This window comes from Neoarthrinium moseri, assembly GCF_022829205.1.
Source record: "Neoarthrinium moseri strain CBS 164.80 chromosome Unknown scaffold17_Wmoseri_CBS_16480, whole genome shotgun sequence".
NCBI lineage: Eukaryota > Fungi > Ascomycota > Sordariomycetes > Amphisphaeriales > Apiosporaceae > Neoarthrinium > Neoarthrinium moseri.
In genome coordinates, this window is record NW_026055131.1 from 15153 (window position 1) to 36902 (window position 21750).

At 50.9% G+C, this 21750-nt stretch overlaps 7 protein-coding genes across 7 annotated transcripts; 2 read left to right on the forward strand and 5 right to left on the reverse strand.

The window, feature by feature from the left end:
- Nucleotides 1-455: 455 nt before the first annotated feature.
- On the reverse strand, nt 456-1487 carry JN550_005409 (uncharacterized protein; the record flags this gene model as incomplete). The annotated part of the gene is made up of 2 exons (XM_049317033.1): nt 456-1135; nt 1187-1487. 2 exons carry the CDS (start codon nt 1485-1487, stop codon nt 456-458), a joined length of 981 nt encoding a protein of 326 aa, XP_049172422.1.
- Nucleotides 1488-6538: 5051 nt separating this feature from the next.
- On the forward strand, nt 6539-8867 carry JN550_005410 (uncharacterized protein; the record flags this gene model as incomplete). Its single annotated transcript, XM_049317034.1, has 5 exons — nt 6539-6715; nt 6773-7081; nt 7159-7479; nt 7624-7986; nt 8034-8867. 5 exons carry the CDS (start codon nt 6539-6541, stop codon nt 8865-8867), a joined length of 2004 nt encoding a protein of 667 aa, XP_049172423.1.
- An 815-nt stretch (nt 8868-9682) lies between these two features.
- Nucleotides 9683-10441, forward strand: JN550_005411 (uncharacterized protein; the record flags this gene model as incomplete). The annotated part of the gene is made up of 1 exon (XM_049317035.1): nt 9683-10441. The coding sequence occupies one exon, from the start codon at nt 9683-9685 to the stop codon at nt 10439-10441; it is 759 nt and encodes a 252-aa protein (XP_049172424.1).
- Nucleotides 10442-10708: 267 nt separating this feature from the next.
- On the reverse strand, nt 10709-11293 carry JN550_005412 (uncharacterized protein; the record flags this gene model as incomplete). Its single annotated transcript, XM_049317036.1, has 1 exon — nt 10709-11293. One exon carries the CDS (start codon nt 11291-11293, stop codon nt 10709-10711), a length of 585 nt encoding a protein of 194 aa, XP_049172425.1.
- A 1323-nt stretch (nt 11294-12616) lies between these two features.
- JN550_005413 (uncharacterized protein) lies at nt 12617-13361 on the reverse strand (the record flags this gene model as incomplete). The annotated part of the gene is made up of 2 exons (XM_049317038.1): nt 12617-13086; nt 13148-13361. The coding sequence occupies 2 exons, from the start codon at nt 13359-13361 to the stop codon at nt 12617-12619; spliced, it is 684 nt and encodes a 227-aa protein (XP_049172426.1).
- Nucleotides 13362-18134: 4773 nt separating this feature from the next.
- On the reverse strand, nt 18135-19451 carry JN550_005414 (uncharacterized protein; the record flags this gene model as incomplete). Its single annotated transcript, XM_049317039.1, has 4 exons — nt 18135-18161; nt 18234-19164; nt 19239-19344; nt 19409-19451. 4 exons carry the CDS (start codon nt 19449-19451, stop codon nt 18135-18137), a joined length of 1107 nt encoding a protein of 368 aa, XP_049172427.1.
- Nucleotides 19452-20464: 1013 nt separating this feature from the next.
- JN550_005415 (uncharacterized protein) lies at nt 20465-21337 on the reverse strand (the record flags this gene model as incomplete). Its single annotated transcript, XM_049317040.1, has 1 exon — nt 20465-21337. The coding sequence occupies one exon, from the start codon at nt 21335-21337 to the stop codon at nt 20465-20467; it is 873 nt and encodes a 290-aa protein (XP_049172428.1).
- Between the last annotated feature and the right edge of the window lie 413 nt (nt 21338-21750).

A 21750-nucleotide genomic window follows, 5' to 3' on the forward strand; every position in this document is an offset into this window, starting at 1 on the left:
AAAGATGCCATAAATAGAATGTGATGGCATGTGGGCTGTTATGTAGGAATGACCATTATACTCCTAATGAGTGCTATGCTGTGATATGATTAGACAACGCCAGGGATCTAAATCCATTGGCCTTGGCCACGGCCTGCAGGATCCATGGGTTAAGAAACAGGCAATGGTCGTGTTCCGGAGAGCTGGGTCTGTTAACTGTAGTGCAAACTTCTTCGGGGTCGACTGACGCTGCTGCAACAATCTCATGTGGCGGCACTACCAAGACAGCGCCAAGTCGCCTTGAAATTGCCAAAAGTAAAAGTAATGCCAAAGGATATAGTTTGCTTCAAAGATCGGTGCATGTTGTCCGGATGGACTCGGTTACCAAGCTGCCCAGCCTGGCCTTCAGGATGTAGCTTTAGAGGACCCAAGTCCACATTGTTATTTCTCAGAGCCAAAATGTGGCCTTCGTCCAATCAGTATACTAGAATAGGTGCTGCGGCGTCCTCTAGCCCCTCAAAGAGACCGTTGAGATCTTCTACGAGGTTATCCGGAAGAGGGCCGTTGTGGATACCAGCAGCGTATGTATCTAGTTGTGCCTGATTGCGCGGCCCGACAATCACGCCGTCCCCCAGCGCCCCGTTTAGGGCTGAATGGTTCAATATCCATCGCATGCTTGCCTCGGCCATATCGATCCCATACGTCTCACAATATGTTGCCATTTTGTGTATTGCATCGTGAAAAACGGGCTTATCATACCACTTCCGGCCTACCATGCCCATGACGTTGTCCTTGGATACTTCGAAGCGGGTTCCCCGGAGGTTCTCGGGGTTGTTGTGAGAGAAGGTGACCTTTCCAGTCAGCACCCCCCCGGCAAGAGGTGAGTACGCTACGAAGGCGACGTTGTGTTTTCGAAGAAGTGGTAGCAGCGTTTTCTCGTAGTTCCGGCATAAGAGATTATACTGGCCTTGAAACACGCGGGGCTTGACATAGCCCTGGGTTTCACAGATATCGAGAATCTCCTCAAACGACTTGGGCGACATGTTACAGACCCTAGTCCCCGCGCAGTTTCCCTGACGATATACCGCATTGAAGGCGGCGGCTTGCTCTTGGAGGGGGGTGACGTGATCTGGGCCGAGACAGTAAAAGATGTTACCTAATTGGGTCAACAGCTTTGGCCTAAGACACAAGGCGACCTGATACTTACCTTGTCCGTTTAAAGTTTTCAACCTCTCTAGACTCTCGTTCATTGACTTCTGAACTGCTTTGAAAGTCAGGGTATTGTCACTGCCATTAAACCACATGGCTTTAGTATCAATGAGAAGTCCATCGTGCTTAAGTTCACCAAGGCATTTTTCTGCGAGGTGGGGATGGGTGAAGGGATATAGGGCGGCAGTGTCGATCCGTCGACAATTGAGTTTTTCCAAATTGTTCAACTGTTCGCGCATCTGGTCGATACAAAGGTTGTGACCCCAAGTCCCAGTTCCAACCAAGATTTGAGGGGCCATTTCATGGAATATATTGAAGATGGTATGGATTTCTGTAGAGTCCAAGTTGGGATCTGTGTAGATGCGGGTGGAAATTGGGTAGCACGGGACAGTGGGCACGCATGTAGAAGACCCATGTGTGCATTCCTGGAGTCCTTTGCAGATGAAGTGGAGATTCGATGTCGTATTCCCTTACGACATGGCCCTACCTGCTGTGCAAAGCCGGTGTCGCCCAGAGCAGTAAGTACAGTTACCGCTGTAGGCACATGCCGGGCAGAGTCTCTCCAACTCTAAGGCTCCCCTCCTCGCTCTTCGGGTCCATCCCTTCATGCAAGGGGCCCACAAGGCTGCAAATGTGCGTCCAGTTACTCGGCTCTTCTACCCTCTTTCTCCCGTCCCCTCTCCTCAGTCTCCCTTACTTCCGAACCGAAAAATGCAATCATCAGTATCTCCACCAGTGAGGAAATCCAATCTAGACTTGTGCATAATAAATGTTCCCAAGGAGATCGACCCTGGCCTGCATCTGCTTTAGACCTTCCGTGGTAGGAATTCATCGTTTTGTAGAATTTACTGTAGCTCTTGGGGTCGTAGCTCTTTCCGACTGGCTTCAGCCGAAGGATATTATTGGGGTCCTGGGAGTCGAGACCCGTCTGCATTGGGCCTGCATGGTAGATGCATTCCAAGTCCAGCCTTGTATTCTTGCTCACCGTAACTGAGCGGACAACATCCTGTATCTCCCCGGGAATCTGTTGGGCAGTCTACTTTGTCAGCCAAGCCTTGCCACTCTACATCCAGCGACCACTCTTTCCCATCCCGATCAGATATAAAACTGGTCCAGGTAATAACATAGTATGTGGGTCCCATCTCACATGCAGTTAGGATTTGTGGTAGGCCGAAGGTGTTTCCACCCTTGTTACGCACCCCCTTCACCATGGTTCATGATATGGGCTCCATGACATGGGCTCCATGACATATGAAAGCTGACGGTCATCCCGGTATCTTGCCTTTGCCTTGCTTGCATAAACATCTTGTGGTGCAATAAAACATAGACATTGTGATCGATTCGGGTATCGGTCGTAGCAGTCCGGCGCCTAAAACGCGTCAAACTGTTCTTTGGCTACCTCCAAGGGCATTACATGGCCATCGCGTACCGGACTGAATGGTTCGTGGCATTTAGCAACCCCCCACCCCTGCGCCTCAGGCCTGCAGGTCACAGGGTGCGATGATTGAATACCCTCCCAATCGTGTCTGCCTTGATTTTCCTTGCGTGAGGTTCAAAGACTTCTCTTTCGAAGCCTTATTCTCTTTTCGAAGATCACCTCTTTATTCAAAGACTACTCGTCTCTCCGTTTTAAAACCACCCATCAACTGGCGCTGATGGATCCCCAGATCAGTACTTCGGGCCTGCTGGGCTCCTCAGCCATTCTCATCCTGGCCATATGGATGGTGCAAGTCTGCTACACTGGCCTAGCGATAAGATTGAGATTTCGTCGTATGAAAGACCAGGGTCTTGTAAGCTCCCTCTACGTGTACCCCGTATCAACGCGACCAGTTCACGCGCCATGCTCACAATTACGGATGCAGCCCGTCCCCTTGCCACACTCATTCATGTTCGGCCACCTACCACTAATGAAGATTCTGAAAGCCAACATACCAAAAGATGCCCACGACACTTATATGTATCAGGAGATCGCTTTGAACTGGCGGAAGTACTTTCCATTGGAGAAGTGCCCCCCAGTTATTTATATGGATTTCTGGCCGCTTCTCTCTCAGCCTATCATCTACACTATTAGCCCAGTGACTTGCTCCCAGATTACTCAGGAATCAGTCCAACCAAGGCACCCCATGTTTTCGTGGGCTTTGCTTCCAGCTACTGGTGGCAAAGACCTAATAGCTATGGACGTGGCTACACATCGTCTTTGGCGTTCAAAGCTAAACCCGGGATTTTCCTCGCAAAACGTCATGTTACAAAGCCAAATACTCATCGACAAGTTGACTGTTTTCGCCACAAAACTTAAAAGTCAAGTCGGAAAAGAGGGGATGTATGGGGGGTTATTTTCATTGTATGAAAATACATTAGCTGTCACCTTTGATATTATTACCAAAGTAACCATGTATGTTAATGTTCGAACAAGTTATTAGCATTATTTGCTGATATGTGTTGTGCCCCTAGCGGTTTTGAAAGTCACGAGCAGGATGACAGTCCAACGCCCATTTTTCGCGCTTTCCGAAATCTGATTGTTTACGTCAAAGGCCAAAGCCTCTGGAATAAGTTGGAACGCTGGACACCAAAATATCGGAACACTGTCGGTAAAAATTCGAAGATTCTTCAAGACATCCTGGTGCCTTTGATTGAATCACGCCTACTGGCAGATACAAGCAACTTGAATACCAACAGCCAAAAGACGATCATTGATCCTGCGTTACAAGATTTCAAAAGAAATATAGCAACAAAGTCAATACAACAAGTTCAATCATTCATTAACACCATTTTATGTCAACTTCGATTATTTCTACTTGCTGGTCATAATACAACTGGCTAAGCCTTGTATGTCTTTATCTGTTTACCAAACCTCACCTGTCTACTTCGTCATTTTTTTCCTCCTTTCTTTTTCTTGACCCCCAAATTAATGTGGTCGTCAGATCTTGGCTTTTCTATGAGATATATAGAAGGCCGGAAGTGCTGGACCAACTTCGAGCTGAACATGATGCGGTTCTTGGTTCAGACCCTCAAATGGCAGCTCAAGTGCTTTCCCAGGAACCGCATAAGCTAAATAGCCTGCCATATACAACAGCGGCTATCAAAGAAGCTTTGCGCCTCCACCCGCTAGCACCAACACACCGTCAAGGAAGCCAAGATTTTAACTTCACATATAACGGCACGATTTATCCTACTTATAACTGTTTGATCCATACATATCCCAGTGTGTCCTCCATCTACGGCCCGACTTGTGGCCGCGGGCTACCGAATTCTTGCCACAGCGTTTTTTGGTTGAGAAAAGCGATTATCTTTGTCCACCTAAAGGCGCATGGCGTGCATTCGAGCTCGGAAATACGAGATGCATTGGTGAAGAACTGGCCGTAATGGAGATGAAACTAGCGTTAGTGTTGACTATACGGGAATTGGACTTTCTCTTCGATTGGGAAGGGCACGATAAACTTCAGTAAGTTGTTCTCTTTGCCGCATATCCCTCCCCCCTGGCTCTAGAGTATCATGATCCTTACCTTCCCATTTTCATTACTGATTGTTTCTAGGCGTGGTAGCAAAACATCGGACTCTGTGAATGGCGAGCATATATACCGCGTTGGCAAGGGTATCGGCGAGATCAAAAGCGGTCTTCCTACCCGTGTCAAGTTGAGGTCTAAGCAGGCCTGACGCTGTCGAAACCTGAAGTTCGAGATGTGTAGTAGTATTATCGGGAATCGCAAGATAAGCTACAATCACTGAGCTGTCATTTCGTCCCGAACACATCAAGTGGTGACTGGCAATAATTACTGATAAATATATGTGATTTGCAAGGCTACAGTAAACCCCCATTAGCAGTGCCTGTATACCTAAGACTCTAACATTTCAGCCCGCGTCGACTAAGCTACTATATCCGCACCGCCTGGCTTAGACCATTAATATAACCAGAGCCTCAAGAAGGTTCTAGCGACAGGTTCTAAAATCTAAATCATTCTTGTTTGCTGCTTGTTCCGTCAGCGGTCTTTTCATTTTGACGCCTTGGCCTGTTGGCAGTAGGGTATCAGAGCACCATGGACAAGAACTAGTGGTGCCAAGCGTGGTGGCTGTTCTTGGCTCACCAGCTCTGGTAAACAGGGCGACGATACTTAACTTCCACTAAAATGAGCCACGCCAATCCAGAGTAAGTTCGAATTGCGGTTTGCTATCGCGAAGCCCTTGACGGCGGTTTCCTAGCCTCGGTGAATAATCCTTGATACAGCTAAATCTCGACTAAAAGGTGTTGAGCCTCACAATTAGAGGCTTCGGTTATCTATCGAACTAGTGGCTACTGGTAATATCTGAAATTAGGGCGGCTGTGTTGTACAGCAGTAATTGATTGGGGTTTATCGCTACTGGGACGGACGCAGTGCATAACGTCCACTCAGATCAGGTGCTCAGCTACTGAAATGCATTCAGGCTGCCAAACTCAAATACAGCCTGAATCCTTCAACCCCTGCCGTTACCAAATCATGCTCCAAAGTTAAATTCTTATCGGACGAGGCAGACTGCCTCAAGCTGCGTAGCTTGTTCTCAGCTAGTCAGCCTTGCTCTGCGACCTGCGCATTCACGAGCGAGCAAGAAGGAACTAACATTGATAAGGTTTCCAACCTGTGGCTGGCTGGGTTCGAGCAGCTGCACCAGGATAGATGGGTTCGAGTCTTATCACGGCAGCATGATGCCATGGAATCCCATGCCTCAGCCAGGCACCTATTCGAGCATAAGCTCATTATGGGTAAGACGATATATAGTCAGAGTCGCACGCGTCGAGTGGCATGTATACCTGATCTTTCCACTGATGCTGCTGCATCAAATGGCTACTGCAACTTGATCAACTCCACAATCATCTCCGAGATACTGAGAAAATTGTGCCAATGCCTAGTATCGCCAAGCATGCATGGAACATTTGCTCGTACAGCTGGGTGGCTTGGGGGCGATGCAGGTTGTGTTGAAAGGGTGAGATTCTATGGCTCGAAGCACATCATCACCGAATCCTTGCTTGATTCGGCTGATTCCGAAGGCCCAAGATAAGACACAGGACTGCTTTCTTGCGCCATTGGCTTTCATCATCTTGGAGTTTTACGCTGTGGTGCTAAATGTCTGTGTCTAATCGTGAGGTAGGCGGGGAAATTGGGCTCGAAAATACTATACTGGCCGGTTCGGGGATGCCGAGCGATAGCTGTGGATGGAGGTTGGGGCCGGGGCTTGTCCACGGTCATCGAGTTAAAGAAGCCGATGTCTCAGCCTTACCATGGCGCAGGACTACTGTGTCTGACAACCCACAGATATAGCTCCTTAGCTCTGCCAACCCCCCTTCGATCTTAGTCAATGGAAGTTGCACTTTTCGCCCATGTTTGCACTTTGCGGTTCCCGAACACCAAGCTTTCCCTACATTCACAGCGGGCTGCGAGAGAAACTCGGCAAATTGAGCTTCACGATTGTAGAGATGAGCTGGCCTGCGGTGTTTGATTCTTGCTTTATCAAGAATCGGACGTTGACTTACAATGCTGACATCGAGGGCCCTGGTGTTCGTTCCCACGTAACCTGTTATATCCGTTACTAGCCTGACAATTTTTCCATATAGGTTGTCTTCAGTTTCATCGCGAGTGGCTGGCTGACATTCGGCATAGTCTTGTGCAATTATCTATTTGTCTTCGACCCACAAACTAGCCCCTTCCGACCTCTGGAAAATGATTTACCCACAGCTCGGCCATTAGACGAGAATGCCGATTCGAAATGGACACCGAATCCATTAGATATGCTGATCAGCAACAAATGCGGCCAGTTGCTCGGTCCGGTGAAAGTTCTACTCGGGCGTATGATGCCGTCTTCCCTTGAAGCGTGGTTCGAGCAAATATCAACGAGAGAGAAGGCTGAAGACGCATTTAGGCAGGTAAGCTTCGTTGGAACCCGCCCGACAAACTCGCGTTATATACGCCACTCGTTCAATCATGATCTGATTTTCGGTAGTGTGTTATGAGTCTTTGTGATGTGCAGCTCATTACCGGCATCTCAATGCTGCTCAGCGGTTTTGTCTCACTGAATGATTTTGACTACATGTCCCTTACGAGTTGGCTTATGGTGGCTAATCTCGCATGGTTCTCGAACTTGACACATCAATGCGGGCTTGTATTCCTACGCGGGTATCTCTATCAAAACCCGCGTGAGAGAATGTGGAAGCTCATGCTGATGACTGGTCTCTTTCTTACGCTTGTCTGCGCTTGGACCCCAATGATTGGCGCCATAGTGTTCGATGGATACTTTGGAGCACAGCCGACAACCCCAGCTGCAGTAGGTGGTCGATTTTTCTCAAGTTTCCCCGGTATTTACGCCTGATGCAATTTCCTTACCTCTTTTACTTCAATCAATATCTCAACTCCTCCTCTCTCCATTGCTGGTTTCATTATGCATAAGTTCTAACTACAGTGGACCCAGTGCTTTTATAACCTTGAGGTTGTACATGCTCTCTATGCTGATGGGGGCATCAATCAAGGCTCAATCACTGGCGCACCTTCATTCCAAATCTCGGCAGTCGCCATCGTAGTGCTCTTCCTGTCGTTCATCGTGAGGCTCATTAAGCTCTTCGAGACATCCTCACGATTTGTGAGAAACAGGATAAGGACTCCAGTTAGCCTCATATCGAGGAATCTTCTCTCACGCATCGTAACAAGCAGCCTCACCCAAAGACAATATGGAGCAAAGTTTCAATCTCGGGTATTCTGGTTCGAGAACCCCTTCTTGGCAAGCTATCTATTCTTGCGCATTGCTGCAGATATATTCACGTCTGTGTTCGCAGATGTGAGACTCCCCTTGTCTGTAGCCACTACTCGACTAACATGCTGTAGGTCACCTGGTTGTTTCTTTCCGCCATCTTTGGCACGAAGCAACTTGCTTTCCAACGACTGTCGCTTGCTCAGCTCGGAAACGATCAAATCAAATTCGAGACTGGTCTCCTTGCACAGCTCAGCAACAATAGGTTCGACTTCGGCCAGACCCTTCCCTTAATGCTTCTGTCTAGCGTGATGTTGACGACTAGGCAAGCCTTTCAAGCCGGAAGACGAGCAACTTCATCCTCGCCCGACACGAAAAGGCCACCGTTCAATACCACTGCAAGCTCTAGGCAATCCTCCTTTGCTTCTACACTTGTCGCTGCTTCCGAAAATGTGTCAACCATTGACGCTATCCTCTCTCGAGACATATACCTAGACTCTGCCTGGCTTGTGCCAACGGTGTTGAACATTGGCGCTGCGATATTCCTCTTCTTCCAGCTTATTGCCTCAAGCGGCGGTGGCACTGCGGGAAGCCTCCTCATTTCCATGGTATACTCTTCCGCTATCATTTGTGTGGCCTGTGGGGCCATTATTCTCGTTGGGCTTGCAGTGAGCGAGCTCCGCTGGGGAGCCTGGTTCATTTGGTGTATTGCAGTCCAACCACTTGCTGCCATACTATGGCTCTCGGCGATAGTCATGACTCACGGGGTGTCATTTGGCGACCGAGAGCAGCTACTAACCATGGTCACTCGTCTTTTGGCCTTCTCGGGTATCCTAGCTACGCAATATGGTGTGATCTGCACAGTCATTCGCTGCTGTCCAAACTGGCCTCAGAGGGTTTTCTTCGCAGCAACATACAGCTTCGAAAACTCTAATGACGGCGCGTCGACGGCCGACCGTGAACTGTGAAATCCATGCTGTTGAAGATCGAGGCTCTTCAGGAATGGGGTCTTGACAAGCTGCCGTGCCAAAGCACCCCTGCGTCCTCCCGCTTGTTCCCCTATCTGGAATGATACTGTTCAACCTGGCAACTCCGAGGGCCCAAGACAACCTTGCAATCTAGTTTTGGATTTCTATTCAATTTCTATTCAAGCTACAATAAGCAGCAAGATTTATATCTACCATTCCCTTCACCATATCAGTTGCTCCTACTAGCTTTCTTCCCGTGCTGTTGATCGCGTCGTCGCGGCGATGCACGGCGATGCATTAGGTTTACAGCAGCTCCGGTGAGGCTGTGGGAAATGCCCACTCCATAATCCCCTTCTCGTCCATTTCAGGGGAAGAGTGACAGGATTCAGTCTTTTGGTGAATAAGGCCATATATCGATCCTTGATTGTACCTGACCTCATAGTATCCCGTTGACATGCGTGCTCAAGTGAAGAGACGCCATCTTCTATAAACACGATTTTTTGGCATTTGCATTGGCTGTGGCGCTCTGCGCCGCAAGACTGCATTGGACTACGATGCAAGGGAGCTGCAATTGGAACGGCCGGCGTATCCGAGATGGCTCAATGCTCCCGTATGATCTCAGCATCCATTTTCGTAGCCAACGAGACGATCCTGATTGAGAGGGTGCTTCTAAGAAATTACATTCAAGAGCTACTTTTGCTGTCTTATTGCTCATCATTCGAGTTGAATCGCTGGATTCCTTGCTTCGGCTGAAACCAAGTCTTTCGGTTAGACACCATTGCTCGAATATTTCATCCGAGGCAGCTTTGTTTTCCATGTCTAATACCACCGCAAAGCCGACATTTCTCCTCGTTCAGGGTTCATTCCAGAGCCCAGATGTTTACCACAAGTTGACCCGGGCGTTGGCTGAAAAAGGGTACCCTGCCGTACAGCCTCGCCTTCCCAGTCTGACCAACCCGGAAGAATTCGACAAAGGCTCAAAGAGTCTGACTGACGATGCACTCGCCATCAAGGCTGAACTTGAGAAATTGGTTGAGCAGCAAAAACTCGATGTGGTCGTCCTTATGCATTCATACGGCGGGCTTGTGGGGAGCGAGGCAGTAACGCAGGACCTGACACGCGATTGGCGCGTACAACAGGCCAAAATGGGTGGGGTAACTCATCTGTTCTTTTTCACCGCATTCATCCTCGAAGAGGGTCAGTCGGTACTGGACGTGTTTGGCGAATCTCCGAATAATGATATCAAATCGAATGGCCGTTTCCGCGTTAAAGACGCCGGACGACTTCTCTATGGCGACCTACCCGTAGAGGAGGCGCAGTATTGGGAGTCAAGGATCGTTGACCAATCGTATGCTGTCCAGGAAACTAAGTTGTCCAGAGCTGCTTACCGATATGTGCCATCCACGTATCTAATTTGCGAGGAAGATCAAGCGGTCCCAGCAGCATACCAAAAGATATTTGCCCAATTGGCCAACGCAACAACACTGAAAATGAAGACGCGCCATTCGCCCATGCTAAGCAAGCCAAGCGAGCTTGCCGATGTCATTATTGGGGCGTTGCAAGGAAACAGTTGATCAGATGCGGTGTGGCTCGTCAAGCAGGGCAGCAGGTTATCACGCAAAATTAGAGGCAAACGAGACGTTTGGTCTCTCTATCTCAACATAATGTTGGGCTGCGAACTTGACACTTATTTGTACTGATTAAAACCCATGCGTGAGATTATGTCAAAATCTATAGTCGATTTCAATTTTCGTATTTTTCACTGAAAGGCCTATAGCTTCGAGTAGTTTACAGAGAATTGAACTGAGTTGCACCGCCCATAACTTTTATTCTCCGTGCGTTTAACCCCAGAATTTGATGGCTTGCTGCCCAAGAGACTTCTGTCCTGCGGCATTGGCGTGGCAGCCATCCTGGACCTCGGCTGCGTGAAGGATGAAAGATCCTGGATAGGTAACGTTGACGAGTGTCGTGTCTGCGGCGACCGTCTTAGCAAGGTTGTCGGTCATGGCAGCGCCACCGTTGCCGGCCAGGAAACACTCCTTTCCAGGGTCATAGAGCGGCTGGCCAGTGATGTAAATAGCAGCATCAGGCTGAGAGTGCGTGCGAGCATTGGCAATCAGCTTCTTGACCTCAGCGGCTGTTGCACCCTGCTGGGCAAAGATGCAAATTTGAACCCAGACCGTATCGGGCTTGCCGTACTTGGCCACTTGCTGGTCGTATAGCTTCCAGGAGGCCGAGTTGACGTCAGTCCATGATTGGACTACCTGTCCACTGGTGCCATAGTTGGGCCACATGCGCTTTCCGCCATCGGCAACGTAGCCTTGAGCCACGTTCTCAGCCATTGAGCAGCCGATGAAGCCCATGGTGTGGTCCGCACAGGCCACGGTGCTGACGAAAGCAGCGATTGAAAGTAATTTGAGCTGCATCGTTGGTTGACTTGTTTCAAAGTGTAATTCTAGGACTGAGTCTTGCACTTGCAGTTTCTCTTACTGTAGCCGCCGCACTTGAATATATACAGCAGTTGTAAAGTTCCTAGCAACAATGACATAGTGACACATTCCCCGGACAGCCACAGACCGGCTTCTCTGCTCGGTACTTGAGACAAGTCTTGGAAGATCATGATTGGCTGGGAGTGCGGCAGCATACACTGCGTCGTCCAGATTTAGATTGCTACTTAACTCGGAACCAGTGGTTGTTTTTATGGTATCGGCAGATTCTTAGTCGTGAGAAATGCGACCTTCCGTAGCCGACAACCAAGACCGAAACCCCCACTTAGTCAATGCGGACCAACGGACCTTAATCCAACTACGTTCGCATTGCCACAAGCCTGACCGCAAACGAGCCGGAAGTCCTAGTCCGACATCCAGTAAACGTCAAGCTGCGTTGCATCGCCTACTTATTATGCAAGTTAACTGCCACCATGGTTTATCGCTACGTCCTGAGCTTCCCCCAGCTCATTTGCCAACGCGACATTGAGCAATGGATTATGCGACATTATGATGTTCGCTATAGCCAATCATCCACTACAAAAGTTGTCTAATCAGCCGACTTGAGTTACCGATGGTTTGCAGTTGCATCTTGTTGTCAATTGCAGATGAGCTGAAGAGCAGTAGAACGCGTTGCGTATAATGATTCCAAAGGAACAACTGCAGCGAATGCATCGACTCAGAGACCCCAAGAGTTACAGTAGTCGTCATCTCTTGTCTATTTTTTAATATCCATTGATTGGGCTTCTATTTTTGGGCTACGAAGTAGACATCAACGACAAGCCCAGGCTCGTAAGTGATGTAACGGCATCATGTTCAACAGTTGACTGTACTGACACAAGTAGAATGGCCTCACGATTAACGCCAGTCAAAAAGAAGATCGGATACTTTAGTGCCTAAGAAACAGATCGGGAGCAGATGACGGCAATTGTCTCTGCGCAAACAGTTCACGAAGACGTGACACGAATAGAACAAACAATTGGTACTGGAAACAAAAACGTCACTCAGATGCATCTGTATTGAGGGAGTGTAGACATCGAGCCCGCGCTAATCACGGGTCGCGTAAGTAAGGAGTGTGGCATGTCTCATTCAAGTCCTAAACCCTAGAAACCATTATACTTGAAAACTGTGAGAAATCCATGCCTGAAGATACATTGCCGATAGTACAGCGTCCGAGGACCATGCAGCGGATAGACCACTTGTGCCCAAGCTCGTCAGCTTGGGCTAAATCGTCGCGGGCGATCCAGCCAGGACACCTCTACCTTATTGGGAGTTGATGATCTGCAGACCGATGTTGTTCAGGCCAATGATAGCCTGTGTAAGACCGGTGACGGTCAGTTGAGCGACAACTGATGCTCCAAGAACAGCCTGCACCAAGACCTGGATGGGACCAACGAATGGCGCGATGGCAGCTCTGACAGCGGCGATCTCGGCAGCGACGGCGGCGGCGACGGCAGCTGAGACGTTTTGGGTGAGGATCAACGTAGCTCTGATGTTCTGAAGCAGTGCGATCGCAGCTTGCAGCGCGGCAGTGAGGTTGTTAATCTCGGCCTGTGTAAGAGCCGTAAGCGCGGCAGCAATGCCACCGACGGAGCCGAAGATAGTCGTAAGGATCGTGGCAGCAGCGGTTTGTAGAGCTTGTACGATAGCTTGGAGGTTTGCTCGGATAATAGCGGTGGCATCAACGATCACTTGAGCATCGGTGGAGCCCTGGATGGTGGCGACGGCCGACTCTATGCACATGGTTAAACAAGGGACTGGCTGTGTGCGTCAATCGAAAGAAAGTGCACATACGAATAGCGTCAATGTTTGCCTGGGTAGAGGTTGTGAGAGTCGCAACGACTGACTGAACAGTATCGTCAATGAGACCTCTCTTCTGCAGACCAACTGAACTCTCTTCAAGGCCTCTCTGCTCCAAGTTCGTAACAGCCAAGCTGTTCTCAACCGGTGCAGGGCTGGGCAGAGAAAGGGCCAAAGTGGCGTAGCCAAGAATCTGAAGGAATCTCATTTTGAAAGTTTTGGAAGAGTCAAATGATTGATGAATAGATCAAGTGGGACTGCAAGGAGTTCTGTGTGGCAGGATGAATGAAGACGGTGCTTGGAGCTTGAGATTGTAGTCATGATTGAACAGCTGGGGAAGAGGGGATATATATATACATATGCTAGCAACTCATCCTCAAGGTCAGAGTAGATTCGGATTCTCAGTCCTGCAAGGTGGCAGTGGGTTCGTCTGAGACACATACACGCTAAGGCCGTTCGGAAGTTCAAATTACCGTGTCTTCGTCCGCATATTGTTGTCCTCATGACACAGAACTGGATCTACTGGGGCCTAGGCTTCCCTTTGCGTTACAATTCATCACAACTGACACTTCTATAGACCGCTCAACATATGGCTTTGACCTAGATCAGTTGCTCGTTGCTGGGTAGTAGGTGGGTGTAGAGTTATGCAATCAGGGGCGTTCGACGCCGGCGCCACACGATGATACAAATGTCTTGTAATTGGCCGAGCGGTCTAGACGAACGAATGTCTAAGCTTCCATCGTGGGTGTTGGAATTGTCAGCATAGACATAGATCAAGCCCCAGCTCTGTTAGGTGACGCCGGCAGGCATGACCGGCTACCATGATGCTCAACGCGACCAAATGATTGGCCTTATTGACTTGTAGCCATACCACTTCTGTAGCTTGGAGAGCCTGAACATCTGAAATGGTAACTACTGCGCGAAATAAACTCAGTTCAGAAGAACTGTGACTTGCTTTTTGTGATGTGAGGAGTATACCTCAACGTGTTTGATTGGACGGGATGGGGACTCCGCTAAGCCACTAAGCGTCGTATTTGGACTAGAAAGTTGTGTGTCTCATGCACCAGCTATTGCTGGCAAGGCTGGTATGTCGTCAGAAGTCTTGGCTTGGTACAAGTGCACAAGTCTAGACCACGTCAAGCGGGAACTAAAGTGCGAGGTGCATTTGACAGGTCCGGAGCTGTCCCGATATCACACAAGGCGGAATTCTGGAGTAGAGTGATGCGGGGCAGGAATACGAGAGGGCCTGCCACATAGTGCACTGATGTGTGGGTATTATACACATCTCCTCGTTCCTTACGTTCAGACTCATGGCAACCTATCTATGCAGCAATACTAGCAAAGTACCGAAACGATACCGCCGACCCATATGCGAAACCTGACTAGACTTCGGCTAATCCAACTGCGCAGACGTTCCTCGCTGAGTAACGATCTACAAGACTAACTGCCGTTTATCTCACTATAGCTCTTATTGCCATCATCTTATACGTTGCTAGGTTCTGAGACACTACATCAATTCTGACTACCATATTGTGGGGTGCGATCCATGCTGTCGAAAGTGGCATGGAGGACATACCTAGCAAGGATGGGAGCACAAGCTCGCTACAGTTTCAACCGGTGTAGGGTGCGTGGCGTTGCTTCACGTACGTAAGAAGGAATTGCAACAACCCTTACACGTCTCCAAGGAAGTAAATGGACAATACCAAGCATCACTTGACAATGGTCAGTAATTCGGTACAGGAATAAGATACAGAATTGAAATTCTAGAACCAATAAGTTCGCCCCTTCCCAGTGGCCCATGAAATTGTTCCCTCTGAGAAAGTAAGACATACAGGAACTAGCTGCTGGCACAGCCGTTCCCAACCCGCAAAGAGAGTCCGCATTAGCAGCCTAGAAAAGCATGGTTTCTGAGGTCGGTGACACCTGCGGCTACGCGCGGTTTCCGGCCGGTTCAGCATCACAGAAACCAAGCCTCGCAGGCCTCCGCGAGACAGCCACCGGACTCTCCATGCAGTATCAGGTGATTCTCTATTCATGCGCAGATGTAGTTCTTTTGCATCGGCAATGCTTCGGGTACCACGAAGAGAAGATCTGCGGCGCAAGGTTGGACCTATATGCTAAAAAGATGTTCCTCACAGCTTCACTTTGATGCCGGAGGCAACGTCAAGTGGGGACCTCAAGGGCTATGTAAAAGTCACAAAGTGAACTACTCAGGTATGATCTACCTCGCCAGGCTCCACTAAACGTTTACAAAGAACAATCCCGCGTCACGTCAGAAGCAATGGGCATAAAATCCGAGTCAGGGTCCATCATCAGTGGCGCGCAAGAGCAAGAGTGCCCGCTAGCACCCAAAATGACGGGTTTCACGGGATCATGTTCCCTCCTTAAACCTACCTGGTCCTTGTCTCAGCCTTATTTTCTGGGGTTTAAGTGCAATTTTTCGATTACTGATCTGCACACCTCCAAGGAGAAATATTGTGTAGCCAGAATACTTAAAAATGTAGCTGTGGCTGCAAGCCCTGTATGTAACTTACTATAGAACTGTTCGAGGGCTTCAACACGTCCTCATTCTGTGTTCTGTACGTAAAATTTGGTCCCAATACACTCTCCTCCTTTGTAGTGGGCTTTAGACGCATTGAGCGGAGGGTATCACTAAGGGGTCCGAATTGACGGATTACTCATGATAGCATCCGCTGAGGTTTCAACATGTATACTCAAAATATCGGTCATGGGATCATTTACTTTCCAGCTTGTCATTACCATTTTAGTAAGACGGTTGCGTTGCTACTCTAGACTTGATCAACCCTCGGTATGGGGTGATAACCCGATGGGGCCGTGAACACTGCTCTCAGGTTCGAAACCAAGTCCCACAGAAGGGAATGGCAAGAGGGGACGATTGCTAGTCATCTTGGCCGATCGGCGCAATGCATTCAAGAAGCAGGATCGATGAAAATCTGACCCGCTCCGTGCTGATGTCTTTGCAATTAAGCGCGCTGATCGAGATTAGACCGCTTTGTGCCATGGCTTCTCGTGTTGAGGTTCTAGTCTTGTTCGTCGCGAATGGCTGCATAACTCATCGAACTGATCGTATTACTGGATTTCGATCGTGGATATACTTTGAGCTAAAGTACAAATCAAGTGTCGGCATCAAGTTGAGCCATTGCTCCGGAGGAGTATAGCAGCACCCACCATTGGACCATACTTCTTGGAGCCATCTGAACGCACTACAGTTTCTTTTTCGAACCGTGACATCTTACCAGCATGGTGGTTGAGCATGTGTGAAACCGCGTGCCTAGTTGGAATATATAAAAAATGACTTGTCGCATCACTGACGTCCACGTGGTGTCGTCATTTGATGCACTTGATAACAATGGATTGGGCGGGCAAGTATCCACAGGCTTCTCGAGTACTAAAGTAGATTGTCTACTATGCGAAGTATCTATTTTCATAACGTTCAAACTTGCCAACATGTGAAATGGCCGACTGATCGGGGTTATGGAGCCTGCCAGAAGACGGGATGTAAGTGCGGTTATTCGTGCCTGCCGATCATCTACATCACGGCCCAAGTAGTCGGAACCTCGATTGTTTTGCATTTCACGTTACCAAAAGTTGAGACGCTGTCTGTGTTCAACGACGATTTGTGGGCAGCCATGCAGCATCAGTTCAGTCCCGACCGAACAATGAATCATGATCGTCGCCAGCACAAGCCTTTGCAAATTGCCACTCAAGCCACTCTGGTCGAGACCCAGTGTCTTGGGAAGCGTCGTGTAACCTGATGTCTAGAAAAGCAAGGTTAGATAGATCGTGGCACAGGGTCATTGCCATCACGCTGCCGACATGGAGACGTATTGGAAAACTGCACACACAGAAAAGTAGATTGCAGCGGTGTGGCGGCTCACCGATCTCGCTGTCTCCCGGTTGTCTGGTACGTTTGTATCACATTGCAAGCTGCGCCGACAGTTGTGCAAATGGGCACTTCAAGTCGATCCCCAGAGAACTATTCAGGAATGAGTTTCCGGGATTTCCAGATTGTCACGATTACACAGGGGCCTCCCAGTAACGTCTAACCCACTGTTGATATCTCTATCGTCATTGGTGTCTGCCACAATCCTATCACTATAGGGCGGCTGCGGGCGACCAGTTCTTTTTTGCCTTGTTCAACACTCGGTGACTGTCAGCCGAGGGGTAGTGAATATTGATTCAACAGCTTGCAAAATACGCGTGCAGGCGATTTAGCATGCGTTTATTCAGATCGTGAATGTTGCGCTGGTCGATCTCTTACGCGTTTGCCAAGTATCAGACCGTCGATAGGGAAGGGGGCCTTGCACCAATAAACTCGAATGCGTCCGCCTCATCCTCGCCGCATTTTGACCAAACTGAGACTAAATGGTTTCTTGGATAGACGTACGAAGATCGAATTTACGTCTGCAGGCGGTTTCGGAGATCATCTGCTAGGCCGCTCAGACTCGGCCTAGTTACTCATATCTCACGGAACCTAATGCAGTAGTGGAAACGAGAGTATTACCAAATTGACCGCGCCGAGATGTCACAATGTTCGCCGGGCGTCGACAGATTCTGAATTAGGCATCAGTTTAGATACAGGAACAGGGGCGAAACCCACTTTGAACGCCGTGGAAGGCCATCAGTGTGTTAGTTTGCGAGCGACCTCCCCACAAGGCCCTTAATACTGTTAATAGACAGATAAAGATGAAAGAAATGGAAATACAACAAATAACTTAAAAGAAAAAAATGGGGTTGAGTTCCCAGTATGCTGCATTATGGCGACTTGCGTCGTGATCTATGGGACTGGATGGATGTCTTCCAATCTGTAGAGGAGCTAGTGATTCGAAGTTCTGCCCCCTCTATTTGCATTCCGATAACCCAACACCATTCCGATGCAGTTCATTCTCTCGTGACTCATAACTCGTAATGCCAACCAATATACCCCCAAATGATGGCTATGACAGATGGGCTTATTTTCTCACATGCTGTATGAGGACACATAATACTGCGGCAGATTAGCAAGGAATCCTCGAACATTGTCTTCGAAGAGAAACGGGCCAAGCAGCAAAAAACGTACAGTAACCACGCTGTCCTCCGCGCTGACGTCGTCATACTGCGGGACGTAGACGTATAGGATTAGGGCGTGCTCGTCGGCGAAGCACGCAATGACACGGCCCTCGAGCCGCCCCACGCTGAGGACACGGCTCCAGTCGCGGCCGTCGACGCGGACCGTGGCCCAGCGGCCGGGCCCGCCCTCGCGGAACCGCGTCGACGGGTGGTCCTCGAGCGGGCAGTTGAGCTGGCCCGGGTCGAGCTCCGGGTTCTCCAGGCCGTCCCACTGGCTGGCGACGTCGAGCGAGTCGGCCGTCAGCGCCAGCCGCAGCGACCCGTGCATGTTGGCCGAGATCTCCAGCTTGGGGCTGTACGAGGAGGCGGCGGCCGACGAGCCGTTGGCGCCCGCCGCGGCCGAGGACGAGGAGCCCGTGCGCGCGGCCACGGCCAGCTTGGTGAAGCGGTCCGAGATAGCCTTGAGCGACAGCAGCGGCGGCAGCTGGATGTGGACGTCGGGCTCGCGCACCTTGGGCTGCATGATGGTCTCGACGTGCTCCGGGTGCAGGACGCGCACGGGGATGTCCTGGGTGATGATCTTCTCGCGCTCGCGGTTGAGATCCGTCTCGAGGGGCTCGACGGGGAACTCGCCGTCGTCGTCGTCGAAGGGACCGGGGCCGCCGAGGTTGTCGCGAGCTAGCCCACTGCCACCACCACGGCCGGCAAAGCGCGAGTAGGCCGGGCCGGAGCTGGACGTGGTGGTGGTCGTGATGGTCATGGACAGCAGGGGCACGTTGTTCTTCTTGGTGAGGCGCAGGGAGGCCGAGGTGCAGTTCTTGTCGTCGGCGGACTTGAGGGCGCGATGGAGCGGGCCCAGGGGGAGCTCGAGGTTGATGGTGTTGTGCGGCTCGGCGGACTGGAGCTGGTACGAGTCGAAGATGTGGTCCATGGAGAGGGAGCTGGGTCGACGCCACGTACGTTAGCTACGAGACAAGATGGAAAGGAAGAGCAGAAAAAGCTGGGAGAGACGTACGCCCACACTTGGGATCCCTGATCGGGGATCACGGTGAAGCGGACCGTGTCATCGTCGAGGCGCATCCAGGCCACCTTCTCCAGGGACGAGAGCGCCGCGGTGAGTTCTGTCTCACGCGTCAGAGGGGCGTCGCATACAGCTATGCGTGGGGGGAGCGGCTGCGGGCTTACTGGAGAACGTCTTGACATTCTTCAGATCGGTCTTGAACCGCATCTTGGGCGGAGATGACGGGTGTTCAGTTTCTATCCACTCGCAGATCTCGTGCGGTCTCACATCACGCACCTCAGGCCGAGCTGGGGAAGACGCGTCGGCACACTTGGAGTCGCGGGGTCATCAATTTCCCAGAATAGCGAGTGGGCTGGCGCGTTAGTGGGCTCTTAGCTGGGCCCTCCCGCTGCCAATCCCTGTCGATCGCGGGGTAAGTTGATGCTAGCGCCTGCCCATAGCTCCCTATCAACTAAGTTACCTAGGTATAGCTCTGCACGGTCAACTGTACCTAGGTAGGTGGGCAGGCTGGAGGTCGACAGTTGGCACTCATCCACGGCTATTGCTCTGCTTCAGTCCTGATCTGTCTTTGCCTGGCTTATATTCATACCACCCCTGAGAGGACACTGCGATGCAGGGTTTATGGAAAGCTACAGGTGTTGGTTGCACTTATGGCGAACAATGATCATGTAAGCTGACGAACCAAAGCGAGCCAAAGCCAGGGAGGTGCCGCACATGAACCAAATCACCGACAGCGTTCGACGTAGTAGGAGTGGTAAAGATTCCTCTTGGGGCGTCATTATGATCTCGAGTCAAACGCGAGTTGGACCAGCAGCTATTCTGCCGTAGTCGTAGCCCAGCACTCAGCACTCAGCACTCAGCACCACTGGCCAACGCAGCAGACGCCTGCAGAAACAGCAATGAAAACCCCTGTGTCTAAGTCCAAGTCCAAACCCAACGCCTCAGTCCAGACCGTCGGATTCATCCGGCGCAAAATCAAAATATCGTGTGTTGCAAAACGTGGTATAGTAGTAGGAGGAGGAGGAGGAGGGGGAGCGGGTGGCTGCGGACGTCTCAGATCCAGACCTTCGTCCCTGCCTCCCAAATGCCAAACCCAATGGAGCAAATACCGTGTTCGTGACGTGCCTCAAGAAAATTCTCCCTGTCAACTCCTCTTGCACCTAAATCAAATCCCATCCAGATATCAGTACGCCACTCTCGCCTGTCCATCTCGAGTACGTCTAGAAGCTGGTGCTCCGCCGTGCCGCCATAAGCAGTCCACCTACGGGACCCGGAGTAGGGCTCCGCGGAACTCTCGACACCTCTTCCAGGTTGCAGATCATGCTCCGCCCCCGGATTTCCCGTTCGCCCATGAGAGGACTCGACGGCTCTCCATTCGACCTCAGGGCTCCGACCAGGACCCGAGGAAGCGGCAACATGGGTTTGCTGCTGGACCGGCTGTCGCTGCCCTGCTGTTCTTGGGCCACCGCCGTCGCCTCGATCCGGCTCTTGACCCGCTCGGCGCAGGTGCCGCACTCGCCGACCTGGTCCGCGGTGCGGCGGGGCGGGGTCAGCGACGGCCGGCTCGGATGGCCCTCCCGGCGCTGCAACCTATTGCGAGGTCTCCGGTGCAGGGTGGCAGCCTGTGCCGCCTGGTATTGGTACTGCAGCTGGAGCTGGTACATGTTCCACTGCAGCTCGAAGTCCTGGGTCGGGCACACCAGGTGTCCGCAGACCGGGTGCTTGGCCACGACCCGGCAGATGGGACACGAGGGGTGCGGGTTCTGGGGGTCGTTGCGGTCGAGCGAGTCCTGCAGCCACATCTGGATGCACACGGTGCCGAAGCGGTGCCCGCAGTGGAGCGACGTCCACGACTCTACGGTGCCCTCGGGGTTGGCGATCCCAACGGGGTCATGACAGATCGGGCAGTCCTCGAGAGGAGGTTCTGTCTCCTTCATATGTCTCTCCTTCTCAGCCAGCGCCGCTGACTTTCCGTCCGTGGTCGACTCGATAGTTGTCGTCTCGAAACGCGATCGTCTAATTTTGGGAATGATCTTATGTATGATCCTGAGGGGAAGTCTGACAGGCAGACTAACTAATTTCCGTACCCGCATGTCGGCAGCTTGTGGTTCTTGAAAGTAGTGGACTGGGAAGACGCAGACGATGGGACGTTGGTGTTGGTTGGGATCAGATCAGGCTGTCTCCGGTGTTAGACGCAGCGACGACAGCATCGGCGGGCAAGAGCTGCTCAGATTTGACCCGTTGGCATCGGCCTGCAAAGAAGGTCCCAGTAGACTTCAGTCAAGAAGACGAGGAAAAGCAGAATCGTTCTGCTGGAAAATAGCCGCAACCCCAAGTTGTCGCGGGCTATCTCCAAGCTCACGATGCACCGGGAGCCGCGAGTGGGTGCAAGTGGTTGAGTGCGTGCAGGCAGTGCTACCCAAATGTGGAGGGGTAGGATGGGGGATGCAGGGTAGCTCGTCTTTGATGGCTTGTCCGCGTCCACGTCCTGTCCTCGTCCACGGGG